Source organism: Saimiri boliviensis, chromosome 5 (assembly GCF_048565385.1).
Source record: "Saimiri boliviensis isolate mSaiBol1 chromosome 5, mSaiBol1.pri, whole genome shotgun sequence".
In the NCBI taxonomy this organism is placed as follows: Eukaryota; Metazoa; Chordata; class Mammalia; order Primates; family Cebidae; genus Saimiri; species Saimiri boliviensis.
The window spans coordinates 36158724-36176982 of record NC_133453.1 but is presented as its reverse complement, the minus strand read 5'-3'; the positions used below and the strand labels follow the sequence as shown (position 1 = coordinate 36176982).

The 18259-nt window shown below is 42.2% G+C and overlaps 1 protein-coding gene across 5 annotated transcripts in view; it reads left to right on the top strand.

Moving 5' to 3' along the window:
* The first annotated feature begins 468 nt into the window (after positions 1–468).
* The window catches only part of PARD3B (par-3 family cell polarity regulator beta), a 1103682-nt gene continuing 1085891 nt past the window's right edge, over positions 469–18259 (top strand). For 4 of the 5 annotated variants that reach the window (XM_074399193.1, XM_003925625.4, XM_074399195.1 and 1 more), the window contains exon 1: positions 469–681. In XM_074399193.1, the coding sequence (XP_074255294.1) occupies positions 562–681 (120 nt within the window). In that variant the 5' untranslated portion in view covers positions 469–561. Of the gene's footprint in view, positions 682–714; positions 1613–18259 lie in introns of those variants that run through there. The other variant, XM_074399194.1, reaches the window with a different exon arrangement.

Here is an 18259-nt window from a genome sequence, read left to right as displayed (position 1 = left end):
GGAGCGCGGCGGCCCCTTTAAGAGCCGGGCCCAGGCCGGCCCCGGGACCGCTGGAGCCCAGAGCGCGGGCGCCGCGGAGGAGTTGGGAGCCGGCGCAAAAGTTTCCTCCCAACTCCAGCCCCGCGCGCCGCCGCCGCCGCCGCCCACTCCAGCCCGGGGCCTGGGGCCGGCCCTGCCACCGCCGCCAGGGCCAGGGCCAGGGCCAGCGACAGGGCAGGGCCGGCAGTTTCGCTTTGGTGGGAGCGGAGCAGCAGCCTGGGCCGGGCAGGAGCGAGCAGGAGGTGGAGGAGGAGGAGCCGGGCCGCAGAGCCGCCGCGTCCCGGGCCGCCGGGCACCTGGGAGGTGAACCCTCTCCCGGCCGCCCCTCCCCGATTCCCGCTGCCCGCCGCCTGCCCGGGTGGAAGGGGCGCTGCCGCGAGCCCCAGGGCCTCAGGGTGCCCTGGGGAGCGGCGCCTCGGGTCTCCCGGCCCACCCGCGCCTGGCGTCCCCCGAGCGTGGGGGCTGCGCCCGCGGGGTCAGACACCTGTTCGGCTCTGCCCGGCGTGGTCGCCGGGGGCCAGGATGAAAGTGACCGTGTGCTTCGGCAGGACGGGCATCGTGGTGCCCTGCAAGGAGGGCCAGCTGCGCGTCGGCGAGCTCACCCAGCAGGCGCTGCAGCGGTACCTGAAGACCCGGGAGAAGGTGAGCGCAGAGCGGAGGAGGGGGGCGCGGCTGCGGCCGAGGCACCTGCCAGGTGCGACCCGCTGGTGGTGGCGACGCTCAGGGGATTCAGAAAACCCAGGGGATTCTGGGGCACTGCCTGTAGCGGCAGCTGTTGTCTATTGCTAGTATCAGAGACCTGGGTGTCTTTGGGCATTTGTGGGCCTTGAACTCCGAGAGTGGTGGGTGGAACGGCAGCATTGGAATCTCTTGGGAGCTCCTTAGAACTGCCCAACGTGGGAACTTAAACACCAAAACCACTGACTCGCGATCTGCTCATTAACGAGATCCCCAGGTGATTGGAATACCCACTGAAGTTTGAGAAGCACCGGTTAAGAACTTGTTTGAGGGAACGTCTTAAAAGGTGCTGCTTATCTAAGTGTGATTTTTTTTGCCTCATTAAGGCCTGCCTCACTTCGGCTCCTTGGAGTTAGAAATGTTGATTGTGCAAGTGACACATACTCGGAAGTTAGAACTGAGGGGCCTTTGGAGTTTCAACCTTGTGAGCTGCCCTATCTCAGTGACTTGGGCAGGAACGCAGATGGGAGAATACTGTTTGCTTATCCAGCCAGTCTATATTTTGAGTGTTTTCAGTTTAATGCCACAGATTCTATGAGCATTTACCATGTGTGTGGGCGGCTGTTCAGGTCCTGAGTGACTATTAAAATGAAAAAGATGTCCCTACCTCTGTCGCTGAAGTTAGGAACAAGTAAAAATTAAGTGAGTTTTTTTTTTTAAGTGTGGAATACATGATGAGAAAATATCTGGCGCTAGAACCTATGCCTAGTATTTGGGTAACGTTGGGCCTCCGAGACTTCCTCAATGAAACTTTAAAAAATACGTTGGATAACCTTTTAATTTTTTGAATCTTCACATGGAACATTTTGTATGTCTCGAATCCTCCTCAAACAGGGTAAGTCGCAAATTCTTGTCTTAGAAGCTAATGGTTCTCTTAAAATTTGGTCTCAGGCCATGTGGCTAACATAGTAGGTTGGTCAATCTAGTGATGGAAAAATGTAAATCATCTTACATTTTAACTTCTTATAGGTTATCCAAAGCATAAAAGTAATTATTTCTTACAAGTATATACTTTAGGGGTTTAAGAAAATACTTGCACTGTCTTTGCCTCCATTAAGAACTATTCTACAGAAAAAAAAAAAAAAATCCAGCTCTGGATAAATACATGTGTATGTTGCTTTGGATACTCAAGAACTGGACCAACCCCTAAAGATGAACTGTTTATTGATGGAATTGAGATGGAGGGGGAAAAAGTGGCTTATAAAACCATGTGAAAATCTGCTGCGATGTTGTGTGTGTGTTTGCCATTGTTAAAATAGCATGTGCTGTTTATATCGTGTAATTCAGTTATCTGAGATTTAAACAAGTAATCAATTGTCTATTAAATCATATTTTGCTGACTCTTGAAAGTGGGCTAAAGTTAGTAGTAACAACATTACTCCAGGCAAATTACTGAGATCTCATTGAAGGATAGTCTTACTGAGTTGAAGTTACTTTTTAACTATTAAAAAATAATTTATGCCCTCAAATCTTGTATACTTAGAAGTTTAGCACAGGGAGCTGTCCAAGTAAGAGATAAGCTGCAAGCTTGTAAATAATATGAAGAGAACTAACCAGATGGTATTTAATGCACTGTAATTTGATCGTAAAAGGTGGTAAAAAGCTATTGATATTCTGGAATGGAAATGTAACTTATAATGTCACAGAACCCATGCTATAATTGCATTGATCAGTTTACTGTTACTACCAGACTTGTATTTTTCTGTTTACATTTATATATTAGTGAATGTGACATTTAAAGGTCACCTACAGCGTATAAATTCTCCTTTTTTGCTTTTAAAATTTCCTTTTAAGAAGTAGTGATTTTTTTCTCCTCCCCAAATATTCTCCTCCCATAGTTTCATTTTAAATATTGTAATCATAACAAGATTTAATATTAAATGGTATTCCTGATGGCACTGAAAGGTCAATACATAACAAATTCCATGCTTTTATTTATTTATTTTAAATGAGAAAGGGCCAGAAATGTCAAAATTCAATTTGAAAAACAATGTAATAAATTCACTTTCCGTAAATCAGTAAAAGACAGTTAAAAGGCTTGTCTTCCTAGACAGCAAGGTTTTAAGCCCTGCTCTTCATACTAATAATCACATTAATAAATAACATGTATTGTGCTTATTCTGTACCGGCCCTGTTTTAAGAGCTTTATGCTCAAGACTTACTTCTCACAATAACTTTAGGAGATAGGTACTTTTATTATCCCCATTTTACAAATTGAGGGAAAAAGAGACAGAGACATGACAAGTAAGTGGCAGATTTGGGTTTAGAAACCAGGAACTGTGTTTCTAGATCTTTGCTCTCAGCTATTAACTGCATAGCCTAGTACTATATATGTTGTTATGAATTGGAATTTATTCATATTATTTAATGCTTGTTTAAAAAAGACATTCCTATCTACTAACTGCTATATCGCATCAACCTAAAAATAGCAATTTTGCTTCTTGAATAGTGATGGACAATCCACAAGTTTCTCTTAATTATATCTTTTGTGAGGTCAACATGTAGGAAGTCTAGTTTCTGAGGCAAATATTGTAGGATTTGCAAATCAATTATGAAAAATATTCCTCAATCTAACTACAAATGGGAAAATGGGCAAGATCTTACACATCCAGGTGAGGAGTGTATAAAGAAACAAATTTGGTGGGAACCTGAATGTAAAGGTAAAGTAAGTCCATTTTTTCCTGAGGCACTGAGTAATTTAGATGGGAGAAAGACAGGTTTCAAGATTGAGTATGGAAGTTGAGGTTTCTAGAGTTTGGAAAGTAAGTGAAGCCCAAGGATATCATTCTAGATTTCATGGACAGCATCTGAGAAGTAACCACTACCTGCTGAGAACAAAGAAAATGTACTTTTGGAATGTTGGGAGCACCCCCCCCCCCCGAATCAACATCAGATAAGGCCATAGGTTGGTGCGATCCTGAAGATAAAGGGGAAGCTTTTGGGAAGGCTTTAATTATGTTCTGAACTCAGGGACTTTGAGGTTCCTGCCGCCATTTGATGAACTCCATTGGAAAGGCGGTAGACTGTGAGGTGAGAACTGTGGGATTGCTTATCTCGGAATCCTGGCACTTTATCAGTGTCCCAGCCTCCAAATCCAATTTCGTGAAGTTGTTAGTGGAGAAGTAGTTGTTGTCTTATGTACTCATGGTGGAGATCATTGAGTAATTAGTTAAATTTATCATCAAAATTACGTGTCACAGGTGAATGGGTAATTGAGCTTTATCCTACAGGGACTCCCAACCCTGGCTGATGATCATTCACCTCTAATTTTTACATTTAACATTTTAAACAGTACAAATGCCCATGTCCCTTTCTCCGAGATTCTCATTCATTGCATTTGGAGTGGGTCCTGGGCATAGATATTTTAAAAAGTACTCCAGCCTATTCTAATGCCTGGCCGAGGTTGAGAACCACTAATCTACTTCTCTAATCTTTTTGTATTGCTGAAATCATTGGATTTTAAACTCTTTTGATGGCAGACACTGTGTCTTAGATGTCTACACACTAACCTGTTATTAAACAACTGTCCCTCTACTACTCTTAATGAATTCTTCCTACAGAAGCTGCTCAAATAATTGGTTAAGGTGGACATTCACTGTATATACACAATTGTCCCTTAGTATCCATAGTGGATTGGTTCTAGGACTTCCCTTGGATACTAAAATCTGCAGATGCTCAAGTTCCTCATATAAAATGGTGCAGTGTTTGCATATAATCTACACACATTCTCCTGTATACTTTAAGTCATCTCTAGATTATTTATAATACCTAATAAAATGCAAATGATATTTAAACAGTTGTTATACTGTTTAGGGAATCGTGACAAGAGAATTGTCGGCATGTGTTCAGTATAGATAAAGTATTTTTTCCAGACATTTTTGATATGTGATTGGTTGAATCTGCAGACACAGAATGCATGGATGCAGAGGGCTCTGTGTGTGTGTGTGTGTGTGTGTGTGTGTGTGTGTGTGTATACACCGATGAGGTGCATAAGGGAAAGGCTTGTCTAGTAATGAACATGTATAGTGTATTCAGGGGTTGAAATGAATGAGAAATAAGAGCATTGAATCCATGGGATAGTGGGCATGCTGGAATTTACAAAGGCCAATTTGTGGATCTGACTGTATTTTCCTTTTTTAAAAAGGAAAAATTACATTTCATAGAGTTTTCAAGATGAATCTTTTCTGTATTCAGATATTTTGAATAATAAGTCTGTTTTACAACTTGAGGCAGCTTCCTAGAACTGGGAATAGTCTGTTAAGACTAACAATTCTATTCTCTGATAAACTGTGGGATCAGAATCTAAGAGAATTTGTGTAGTGACAAGAATCTGATATGATAATGTGTGGGAGTAGTCTTGAGGAATAGGCTAGAACTCTTGAATTTCTGAACTTTTGAGGCTTTGATGCCTTGTTACCTAAATAGATTTTAAGGCTCTAATATATATAAGCTGGATCCAGACTGGATTCTTCAAATTCTTTTCAATTTATTGGGCACTGACTTACTTGAGTGCTTTATTTCCTATTCAGACATCTCTTCTTCACAGCATGTGGACAGAACTGACTCGCCATTAGCATTACACATGCTTCCAACTTGGTTTTGGTTCTGCTACTCAGCTTGCATTGAGCAGCTTCTAAGTTTGCAAACAGAGGGCTGTGGGGCCTGCTGTGACCCACAGACATATTTTCATAGGTCTGCTCAGTGTTATATTTTGACTTAGTTGTCAGCGTTTAAATATTTTGAGATTTCGTGCAAAACTCCAGATTCCTATCTTCTTTGGGGGGAAAAGCAAATCAGAAGCTCTGACAATGCTGGGCTTTACTTTCCCACATAGCAACCATCATTTGGAGCTGAGACATCTCTGCTATCTTTAGAAGGAATTACTAATGCTCCAGTCTCCATTATTGCTTCCCTAACAGTGAGGATAAGTTACTGTCATCATGCTTGACTGTTTTACTCTGTGCTTATTTTCTCACTTACGGCCTTAATGCACTGTTGCTATTTGCCTAGCCTGCTGGTAGGCATTTGAGTGTGTGCTCCTGGACCCTCTCTTCCCTCCCTCCTTTTTCTTTCTCTTTCTCGCTCACACACATACCCACCCACCCTCTGTGTATAATCCATGCACGTAGGGTTTGCTGAACCGGGTTTTGCCAGTTAGCTGAGCTGAGTTAATTGCTCTGTGTGAGATATGGGAGCCACAGCCCTGATTTGTAGCTTGAGGCCCTGTGCTTAATCAAGTGGCTTAGTTAACCAGGAATTCATTCCCAGGGTGTTCTGTGCCATGGATTCCCGTCGACGAAGTTGGGCAAATTGTAGTGTTGTCGGATTTTTGTGAGACTATTTTCAGAATGGACTGTTAGAGACATCTGAAGAGTGTGTAACAAATTCAGAGCTTTGGGTCTCTCTTGGAAAATCTAAAGCAATGTAGTTGAAATAGAACTTTCTGGGCTGAAGAGATGTTCTAGGTCTGCATCTTTCAATAGAGCAACCACCAGACACATGTGGTTAAGTATTTGAAATGTGCCTAGTGCAACTGAAGAACTGAACTTTAAGTTATAATTAAATGTAAATTGCCTCAAATGGCTTGCTTTAGTGGACAGTTCAGGTCCAATGCTCCTCTGATGGGTTTTGTTAGCTGCTTTTGGAAACCACTGGCTTAAAGCCCAGATCCCAGGCAGTCCTTAACTTGACGTTGCTAATCAGTTCTGTTGAGAACTTTGCCATCAGAAAGGGATCTTCAGTTAATCTTTGGTATTCACAGACGGTGGAGAGAGAGCCTTTAAACATTAAATTCTCCACCTAGACACTAGCACAAAAACTAGCTGGGTTGGAGAGTAAGCCTAGATTGGCCTCAGTTTATACCTTTGGTGCAAGAAGCTAAGGATGTACATCCTCTATCTCCGGTATTGGGCAGAGAGTGGGCCAAAAAGGAGCAGTGAACAAAAATATGGACCATTTTTAGTGAGATTTAGATGCCTCTTGACTGGTAGAAATACCAAATATCTTTAAGTCCCAGCTGTTTGTTTTTATTGCATTTGCTTTTGGGTTCGTGGTCATGAGATCCTTGCCTAAGCCAATGTCTAGAAGGGTTTTTCCAATGTTATTTTCCAGAATTTTTATGGTTTTGGGTCTTAGATTTAAATCCTTGACCCATTTTGAGTTGATTTTTGTATAAGGTGAGAGATGAGGATGCAGTTTCATTCTCCTACAGGTAACTAGCCAATGATCCCAGCACCATTTGTGAATAAAGTTTCCTTTCACCACTTGAGGATTTTTGTCTGCTTTATCAAAGATCTGTTGGCTGTAAGTATTTGGGTTTATTTCCGGGTTCTCTGTTCTGTTCCAATGGTCTATGTGCCTATTTTTATACTAGGACCATGCTGTTTTGGTGACTATGGTCTTATAGTAAAGGTTGAAATCAGAGCTTTTGCATAGCAAAAGGAACAGTCAGCAGTGTAAACAGAAAACCCACAGAGTGGGAGAAAATACTCACAATCTATATGTCTGGCAAAGGACTAATATCCAGAATCTACAATGAATTAAATTAGCAAGAAAAAAATCAATCCCATCAAAAAGAGGAGTAAGGACATGAATAGACAATTCTCAAATGAAGATATACAAATGTCCAACAAGCATGAAAAAATGCTCAACATCGCTAATGATCAGGGAAATGCAAATCAAAATCACAATGTGATACCACCTCACTCCTGCAAGAATGGCCATAATCAAAAAAATGTTTAAAAACAGATGTTGGTGTGGAAGTGGTAAACAGGGAACACTTCTACACTGCTGGTGGGAATGTAAACTAGTACAACCACTATGGAAAGCAGTGTGGAGAATCCTTAAAGAACCAAAAGTAGAATTACCATTTGATCCAGCAATCCCACTACTGGGGGAAAAGAAGTCATTTTACAAAAAAGATACTTGCATATGCATGTTTATAGCAGTACAATTTGCAATTGCAAAAACATGGAACCAACCCAAATTCCCATCAGTCAGCCAGTGGGTAAAGAAACCATGGGGTGTGTGTGTGTGTGTGTGTGTATGTGTATATATATATATATATATATATATATATATATATATACATACATACAGACAGACACATATACACACACACACACACACACACACACACGATGGAATACTCCTCAGCCATAAAAAAAGAATGAAGCAATGACATTTGGAGCCAGCTGGATGAGATTGGAGACTATTAGGCTAAGTTGAAGTAACTCAGGAATGGAAAACCAAACATTGTATGTTCTCACTCGTAAGTGGGAGCTAAGCTATGAGTATGTAAAGGAATAATAATGACCCAAAGGACTGTGGGGACTCAAGGAGATAAAGTGGGAAGGTGGGTGAGGGATAAAAGACCACAAATTGGGTGTGGTGTATACTGCTCAGGTGATGGGTGCGCCAAAATCTCACAAATCACCACTAAAGAACTTATGTAATGAATCACCACCTGTTTCCCAATAACCTATGGAAATAAAAAAAATACTAAACATTTTAAGCATCTGCTTCCTGGTACCTACATTCTCTTGACTTTTTTCCTATCTACTGTCCATTCTCAGGCTCTTTGGCTGGTTCCTTCTTTCCTTTTCCACCTCAGTGCTACAGTACCCCAGGACTCAGTTCTTTTTTTTTTTTTTTTGAGATGGAGTTTCGCTCTTGTTACCCAGGCTGGAGTGCAATGGCGCGATCTCGGCTCACCGCAACCTCCGCCTCCTGGGCTCAGGAAATTCTCCTGCCTCAGCCTCCTGAGTAGCTGGGATTACAGGCACGCACCACCATGCCCAGCTAATTTTTTGTATTTTTAGTAGAGACGGGGTTTCACCATGTTGACCAGGATGGTCTCGATCTCTTGACCTCGTGATCCACCCGCCTCGGCCTCCCAAAGTGCTGGGATTACAGGCTTGAGCCACCGCGCCCAGCCAGAACTCAGTTCTTAAATCTCCCTGTCTTTCTCTACTTAACAGTAATATGGCTCCAAATACCATTGGGGTAGCTCCAGCCCAGGTCTCTTCCCTGAACTGCCCACTCTATATATGGCTGTCTTCTTGATCCTTTGGATATCTGGTGGGCATCTTACACTTACAGCATGTCCCCAAATGAATTCCTAATCCCCAACTCCAAATCAACTCCTCCTCAATCTTAGCATGTCATTAAATGGCAAGGCCATCCTTCTAGCTGTTCTGCCAGAAATGGTTGTCATCACCCTTGACAGTTGTTTTCCTCTCATGATCCATATATGGTCAGTCTGCAAATCTGGTTGACTTTGCTCTCATATTAGATTTGGAATCTGACTACTTTTTCCCTCTCTTTCCTGTTGGGATATTGGGGCTTGTTTAATTAGTTTTTCTTTAGATAGACTTTAGTGTCTCCGTTTCTGCCCCCCATACTCTCACGATACTGTATCTCCTTAACACAAAAGCTAGAGTGATAATTTGAAATTCTACTCAAAATCTTCCAGTGGTTCCCATCTCTCTTAAATGGCCTTTGAAGTGCTATGCAATTTGACTGTCCGTGTAGAAAAAAGTTAACATAGCAGGCCTGAGACTACTACCCTTAGAAAGGCCTGCTTGTGAAGCCAGGCCTTGGCTGGTGGCATCTGGAAAATTAGCTTTGTGGAGGGTTCCCACCATTCCCTCATGGGAAGGGCTCACTGTGCAAAACGGTTTCTGCAAACAATATGGCTTATGCTGAACACCTGTTCTTTTTCTGAAAGTCTAGAATTTTTGTATATGCTAAGCAGAAGATGCCTATGTTATCAGTCCACAGTAACAACCTTGGGTTCTGAGTCATTACTGAGTTTCCCTGGTAGGCAACATTTCACACATGTGATAAGAACTCCCTGATGGGGGAATTAAGCAAGTCCTCTCCACGGGGAGAAGACCCTTGGAAGCTTGTGCGTGGTTTCCTCCAGACTTCACCCCAAATGCTGTTTTCTTTTGCTGATTTGGCTTAGTATATTTTCATTAATACATTATATCCACAAAGGACCTGACACAGTGACTTACACCTGTAATTTTAGCACTTTGGGAGCCTGTGGTGGTCTGATCATCTGAGCTCAGGAGTTCAAGACCAGCTTGGGTAACATGGTGAAACCCTGTCTCTACTGAAAATACAAAAATTAGCCGGGCATGTTGATGCACATCTGTAATCCTAGCTACTTGGAAGGCTGAGGCAGGAGACTCACTTGAACCTGGGAGGTATAGGTTGCAGTGAACCAAGGTTTCATCACGGCACTCCCACCTGGGCAACAGAGCAAGATTCTGTCTTTAAAAAAAGTATATCAACAACTATGAGTATATGCTGAATTCCTTGAGTTCTCTTGGTAAATCATTGAACTTGGATGCTCTTCAGGACTCTGATACCCTCTCTTACTGCTCTGACCTCCTCATCTACCACACAGCTGTCTCTGCTCCTGCTTCAGTCACGCTGATCTGCTGTTATTCAAGTGTGCCAGACAGGCTCTTACCTAATTCTGTCTTCTCTCTGCCTAAACTATTTTCTCTCAGTTATCTACCTATCTGCTTCTTTCAGTTTTCATCTTAAATACTTGTTTTCTTCTTCAGGAAGCCTTCCCAACCACCTTATTTATAATTATAACCCTCCAACCACCTTTTCTATTGCCCTCCCATGATTTAGTTCTATTCACAGACCTCATTCTTCCTGCCATACCCCTTATTTTTGTTCGTTTCTGAACCCTTAGCTCCCAGAACAGCACTGGGTAGTAGTAGGATATCAGTAAGTTCTTTTTCAAAGAAGGAATTGTTCTACCATGGGTCCATCACCACCTATTGCAGCTATCTCTTGTTGTATTAAAACCACCACCAAAACGTAGTAGCTGAAAATACCACTCAACAACATGGTTGTGTAGATCAGGAATTTGGACCAAGCACATGGGGGAAGTCTGTTTGTGGTGTTTTCTAGGTCTGAGATGCTCAAGATGGCATCTTCACTCACATGTCTGGTGCCTCAGCTAGAATGGCTCTACTGGCTGGGAGCTGGCTGCATCAACTTGCCTGGTGATACATATCTGAGGCCTTGGTTCTTGCTGTCAGCTGGGTTCTCTGCCCTGTAGTCTCAGGACCTGATCCTCCTCACATGGCCTCTTCTCATAGTCTCTGCAGCAAGATGGCTGGACTTCTTACTTGGCAGGTCAGGGATTTTCATATTGTCTTAATGTCACTCTCCATTTTATTACAAATAAATTCACAGTTTGCTTAATTTGCATGAGTGTAAAAACGTATGTATAAACTTAAAACGGAGCATTTTCAGAAAATTGGGCAATAAATTACTTAACTTTGTGGTGTATCTGTTAAGGCCTCATCATTCAGTTGGTTATGCTAGTTTTCACACCTTCCCCTGTAAAACTATTCTCAGCAAAATTATCAAGATGTAGTGGCTAAAGCCCATGGTTACCTTTTATTTCTTGTTTTTGATGAGTTCCCCCTTTTTAAAGCCCTCTACTCATGGACCTTCCAGGATTTTTAAACATCTGTCTTCTTTTAGTCTTCACAGATGCCCTCTATGCCATCTTCTCGTATGCTGGTACACTGGGGTTCTGGCCTTGTCCTCCGTGGGATCTCATTCACCGTGTAGCTTCACCTATCCCCAGATACACACTTCTAGCCCTGAACTTCCTCCAGACCCCAATATCTCTCTGCCTCTGGGCTTCATCCCCTGGATGTCCTACATACAATTCAAGCCCACTCTATTCTCTGTTCATCTGCCTGCCCCATTCCTTGTAGCCGGTTGCTTCACACGTGGCACCATCATTCACCTGGTTGTCTAATCCAGAAACCTGGATACCCTTCACTCCTTCCTCATATTCCACCACATGTTCAGTTGACCAAAAATTTCCTCTGATGCTTTGAAGTGATCTCTCTTGGATCTTCTTCCTCCTTGTCGTCTTTACATCCCAAGAACAGAGAGCGAGTCTTATTTTCTTATCTCTGTTTTTAGCACAGTATTTGATATATAGTATAGATACTATAAATGCTTGCTAAACTATGGCAAATTCCACATTTTAAAAACAAAAATGAGAATGACCTGTAGTCAACACGGTGTTTGTAAGTTTGGAGTCTTTATATATGGCGTAGTGGTTTTTTAAAAATCTAAATGCAACTTTTCTCTTGATTGTCTTCAAATGCCTCATCATCTCCACATTTGCTGTAGGCAGTAGTTTAGTGGTCCATTATATCTGCCACACTGATTGTCTTAAATAACAGTTTCAAATTCTGACAGGTTGACTTGCTTAGATTTTTCAGACTGAGTGCTCTGTAGTTCTGGATTTTCGGTGAAGTAACAATGCTTTTACTTCATGCAGATTTGTGTGATGCAGTCTCTTGTGTTTGAACAATGTTTGATTTTCAGCATTCATTAATTTCATGTTGATTTAAAAATTATCTGGATTATCTCAATTTTGATGGATTCTTTATTTTTGACAGGCATGATATCTCTATCTTAGGAGCTACTAAAATTGAGCCTGCCTCCTGTTGCTGGGCTGAACATTTTGATTGCTGAACTGTCATTTTTGGATTGCAATGTGGTGGAATTGCAGGATATCAAGACAGACTGGTTAAAAAGGTTTTCTCTCAATTTAGTGTCTATCAGATGCAGTGCCAAGTATCTTCCAGATAAATATGCCTGCACTGATTGCTCTTGTCCTCTGCCTCAAGTTGAGGTTGTTAAACTCTCTGGGTGATCCTGGGCCTTGGACAAGTAGGTGGTGGGTCCAATGTGGTGTTGGAAGCTGATGGCAGAAGAGACGTCCTCAACTCTTGGCTCATCTATCAGCAAGACCAGAGAACCACTCTAATGGGAAATGATCAGAGCTGTTTTATGGCCTCATTTGGGGCAGAAATGAAGGCCTTATGGGGAGCCCCGAGGCATAGACTTCTGATAAATTTTTAGAGATATTTAGGGTATGTTTCCTTTTTTTTTTTTTTTTTAATACATGGTTTCTCACTCTGTCACCCAGACTGGAGTGCAGTGGTGCCATCTTTGCTCACTGTGTACTCTACCTCCTAGGTTTAAACGATTTTTCGTCCTCAGCCTCCTCCTGAGTAGCTGGGATTACAGGTGCCTGCCACCATGTCTGGTTATTACTATTATTTGTATTTTTAGTAGAGACAAGGTTTCATCATGTTGGCCAGGCTGGTCTCAAGTTCCTGGCCTTAAGTGATCTGCCCTCCCCATCCTTCCAAAGTCCTGGGATTACAGGCATGAGCCACCATGCCCAACCCCATTATTCTTTTATAGAGGCATGAATCCTAGCATTTGACCTCTAGCAATGATGGACTTTTGAAAAAGGATATGTAGATGTACAGTCATCCCTCAGTGTACTTGAGGACATGGTTCCAGGACCCCCACGTATGCCCAAATCTGTGCCTACTCAAGTCCTACAATCGGCCCTGCAGAACCACATCTCCTACAAGTCAGCACTTGATGTACACAGGTTTCATATCCTGAGAATACTGCACTTTTGATTCCTGTTTGGTTGAAAAAAGTTCTGTACATAAGTGAATCTGTACCATTCAAACCCGTGTTGTTCAAGGGCCAGCTGTAACTTGTGCCACTCCTCTCTACAGAGAGGTGGCTGGATTCTGCAAGCAGGTACCTGTCTTAAGCATGATGGGAATTCACTGCAGTCTCTTAATTCCATTAACATCACCTAAAAAATGTGCCATGCGTTCAGTGAGGTCTCAGTAAGAGTTATGATTAGGGGATCCTGTGTGAGGGTTGCCTATAAAAATCTGATCATTTAGAGGCACTTCAGTCACATGGGGGAACATTTAGATAGTGGCTTTAGGTCAGTGTTGTGTTTTCCACTGGGGATGTAGAGTAAAATAAGACACAGTTCTTGCCCCCAGTGGGCCTATAGATTTAAGAGGCCTGGAGGACCATGGAAACAAAAGGGCATGGTGTGATCGAGGGGCTTTGTTTGGGGCAAGGAGAGGTGGGAAGTTGGGCAGGTTTCACTCCATGAGCTGTACCTGGCCAGGGGTTTGAAGGATGCATGGACACTTGCCAGGGCAGTAGGAGTGGAAGAGAGGGCAGGGCATGAGGGAGGGGTGGGGGCAGCCTACCGCTGTCTGAAGGTAAACATGTATGTTTGGTTTGAAGGGGGAGGTTGGGGAGAAGAGGATAGAATTATGGGAAGTTTCTCCAGGGGAGCTGTGGGAGGGGTAGTGGAGAAATGAGTAAGTCCAAGCCAGAGTCAAGGAAGAATTCTGGGCGGGATGGAGATACTGTTGGACTTAACTTTTTATGTCGACTGCCCTAGAGAGTAGAGCTAGAGGGAGCTGGGACTGGAGGTAGAGGAACTGACTCAGGTCTTGCTATGGGAATGGAGGTTAGACGTCTTGAAGCAGAGCAGAAATGAGCTTTGAGGTTTAAAAAGCAAAGTAATTAGGCTTGGGGATTGACTCTAAGTGGGAAGAGAAGTGTAGGTGGAACTGGGGAGAGGAAGCTGTCTCAGACATGTCAGTGAATATGCCTGTGTTCTAGCCACCCAGGTCTGGGGTTCAGAGATAAGTAAGACATGGCCTTTGCCCTACAGAGCTTGATAGCTAGGGATAGGTGAGGTGGGAGACCAAGAACAGTTGAAAGGGTTGGTGAGCAGTGTGAGGGCCTGGAGAAATCAGAAATCCTGAGTTCGTAAACATGCCAGTCTTTTACACCAGTTGTTCAGCCTTGGATTAGAGCCTTGATTCAAGGTTGGGATTAAAGGGAACAACGTGGTGCCCAGAAATAAAAGTTGTTAGGCTCAGCTAATGAAAGCGTAAATGACATGGATGGCTTTTAGACTTTAATAGTCACAGTGGCTGGAAATCTTCCATCGCTCCTCCGGACCTGCTCTTGACCCTCTGTCAGTCCCCTCTGTGACCGAGGAGATTAAGCTGAGTGGACTTTCTTGCCCTCTGGCTTCTAGTTAATATTGGCCACTGGGGAGGTCCCAGCAAGAGGACAGAGGGTGGGCAGCTCCCTTCCTACCAGCTCACTGTAGGTTGGGTGCTTCCGTTTCCTAAAGGCTACAGCTCCTGTTAGGCAGCCCTCTCTTTGTGCTTGTTCCCCTGTCATTTTTGTTTTTTTGAGATGGAGTTTCATTCTTGTTGCCTAGATTGGAGTGCAGTGGCATGAACTCAGCTCACTGCAACCTCTGCCTCCCTGGTTCAAGTGATTTTCCTGCTTCAAGTAGCTCCTCCCGAGTAGCTAGAATTATAGGCATCCGCCACTATGCCTGGCTATTTTTTTGTATGAGCCTACGTCCCTGGCCATCTCCACTGTATTAAGGTCACTCCTTCCCCTGGCCTGTTGGGTCTCAAACTATGGCAAGGGATTGCCACTATTAGGAGTATTGTTCCTTGGTGGTTTAGTGCCAAAGTTTGGACTGATAAAGACAGTAAGAAATACTTGTCTGCATGACTCAGTATCTACAACACACACACCCCTACCTGAAACAAAAGTTTCATGAGAGTACTTACCTTTAATGTGGATGATACCCTCTAATTTCTAAATTCGATTTGCTTTACTAAAAAAGTAGTTGGGGTATACTAAACTGATTTCATGAATGGGTTAGGACTCATGGTTAAAAAAAAAAAAAATTGGAGCTTCCTAATGTTTAGGAACATAGGTTGGACCATCAGATCAAGTGACTCAGAAATCCCCACAGTGCTAAGATCTGATTGTTTATAGACTTGAGCCAAGTGTGAGGCTTAAGTTAAAGTTCTAAAATGAAGTTAAACTCCTCAAGTCAAATATACATGGTAGGTGTTAATACGTGAATTTTCTGTGGATTATAATGCTAAGTACCTTATGTATAATAGAGATAAGATTTGGATCTTGAGACGTGTGTATGGCTAGTGTGTGAACTAAGAGTCATCCTGGCCCAGAAGTCCCTGTGACTTGATCAAATCTTGGAGAAACGAAAGTTTTACTTGTCTTCTCATATTTCTTTTGTCATGACATAGTAATAGTATTGGTAACTTTAAATATCAGGTCTGGATTACTTCCTTTTGTAGCAAAGAGTTGAGGAAGTATAAGATGGATAAATAATCCTTGTCTATGTATAGGCACATTTATAGAGATTCAGTGGGCTTGAGTTTTGACAGCAGTGTTTGATCAGAAACATTTTCCCAGAATCTTAAAAAAACTGCCGTTCAAATATTTCTAGTTAAAAAAAAAAAAAAAAAAAAAAAAAAAAAAAAGCTTTTTTGGTTCCTGTAACCAGATTTGTGTTTCCAATTTTTCTCTCCTTTGTTTCATTTTTTGTCTGCAGCTAAGGAAGGGCCACTTGGGAAATGCAGCTATGGGTCATAAGGAGTCCCTTACTCTATTGCTGTATGTTTCCTGGGGCTGCCATGACAACGTAACACAAACTGGGTGGTTTAAAACGAGATTTGTTTTCTCACAGTTCTAAAGGCTCTAGGTTCAAATGTAAGGTGTTGGCGGGTCTGGGCTTCCTTCAAAACCTCAGGAAAAGGATTCTTTCTTGCTGCTTCTGGTAATCCAGGGCATTTCTGAGCTACAGCAGCATAATTCCAATCTCTGTCGCCATCTTTACACACCATCTTCCCTCTGTGTCTCTCTCTGTCTCTTCTCCATCTATAAGGACAGCAGTCATACTGGATTAGGAATCACCCTACTTAATTTTACCTGTTTCTAAATAAGGTCACATTCATAGATATGTGGCTGGGGGGCCTGGAATCTCAACATACTGTGTTTTGGAGTCAAACACATTTCAACCCATAATAATGGCTATTTGTTTTAATCAATTTTTTCCCTAGCTTTTTCAATAAGACACATTGGGGGAATTCTTTTGATTTCTCCATTACCTTCCTTACAATATTACTCTCTTTATTTCTCACCATGTTGCTCCAAAATGGTCCACAGATAATTTTCATTCTGTATTATTGAGAATTGAAGGTTATTGGTCTGATTGACTTATCTACTGCCTTCTTGTAAACATTTTTGTATATGCATCCTTGTTCACATTTACCTTTTCAGGTGACACTTTTGAGACTGAAGTATGTCCTAAATTCTTTCTCCCATCATATCCTTTGTGGTCTGCTTCATTAAGCATTGATTGAAGTCCAGCGGCTGGCATGGATTACATTCCTATTCTGTCTGTAATTAACTTCTTTATAGAGGTGGCAGGGGGTGTGTTTTGGAGCATGTGTCATGTCCCCGACATAGCACAGTCCCTTTCCTTCGGGGCTTCACATGCATGCATGTTGAAATGAAGAAAGCAATAAGCAGGTGCCAGATGAGTTCCCTGGACATTCAGAAGGGAGAGAGCCCACAGTAGACTGGAATGGCTGAGTGTGAAAATGAAGAGAATTTCGATAAATGCAGTAGAGGAGGAGGGAGAGTGTATCATGTGGCAGAGATGATGGAAGTTGAAGTATTGTAGTAGTTACTAATTTGTTGGTCCTAACACCCCTTTGCCCTCATGTTTTCTTAGAAGACCTGAAGGAATGTTTCATAGGCATATTATTTACCACATTAGAAATCAAAAGTGAGATGTTAAAAAATCAATTGATTTAAAATAACAAAATGCCCATTACAAGTTAAAACACTTATTTTTTAGGAAAAATAACTATTTTCCAAAACCAAAAAAAAGAAAAAAAGTAGTGAGAAGCGTATCACTGTATACCATTTTTTGCAAATCTCCTCAATGTTTGGCTGATTAGCTGGATTCTCAAATCTGCTTTCTCATTCAATCTGTTGCAGTGTTGTTTTGATTGAAATATATGAAGAAAATCCTGCCTCATACAGATATGTAGTTGGAGAGGGACAAGCATTTTAATAGCTTTGTCAGATAATTGCAGATATGCTTTTTGTAGATATACTACATGAAAGTTTAGTAAGTGATAGTTTCTTTTTCTTGCTTAAAACATACATTCGCTGTATCACAGTTTCTATGGGTTAGTATTCTGCACACACCTTGGCTGGGTCGTTTTCCTAGAATCACCAGGCTGCAATCAAGATGTCACCTAGGCTGCACTCTCATCTTGAGGACTGACTGGGAAGAATCTGCTCCAAGCTTACTCAGGTTGTTAGCAGAATACACTCCCTGTGTCTGTAGGATTCGGGGGCCTGGCTTTTTGCTGGCTACTAGCTAGAGGCCACCTTCAGCTCCTGGAGGCCACCTCTATTTCCTAGAGATCACTTGAAGCTCCTTGTCATGTGTGCTTTCTCAATCCAACTGCTTACTTTATCCAGCTAGCAAGGAGTCTCTAGAGCAAATCAGCTAGCAACATGGAGTATTATATAATACAACCTAATCACAGGATTGACAATTCAACATGGTTTCTTAAAGGTTTCTTGTAGTGTCGAATTTGGAATCACAATGGAGAAAGTTTCATACTCCATTATAATGTATTGGTTCACGTGGTACTTTGACAGATCTTCTATTCCTGTGTAATTTAATACCATGGATTGGTTATTTGGAAACTGTTAGTTCACAGAG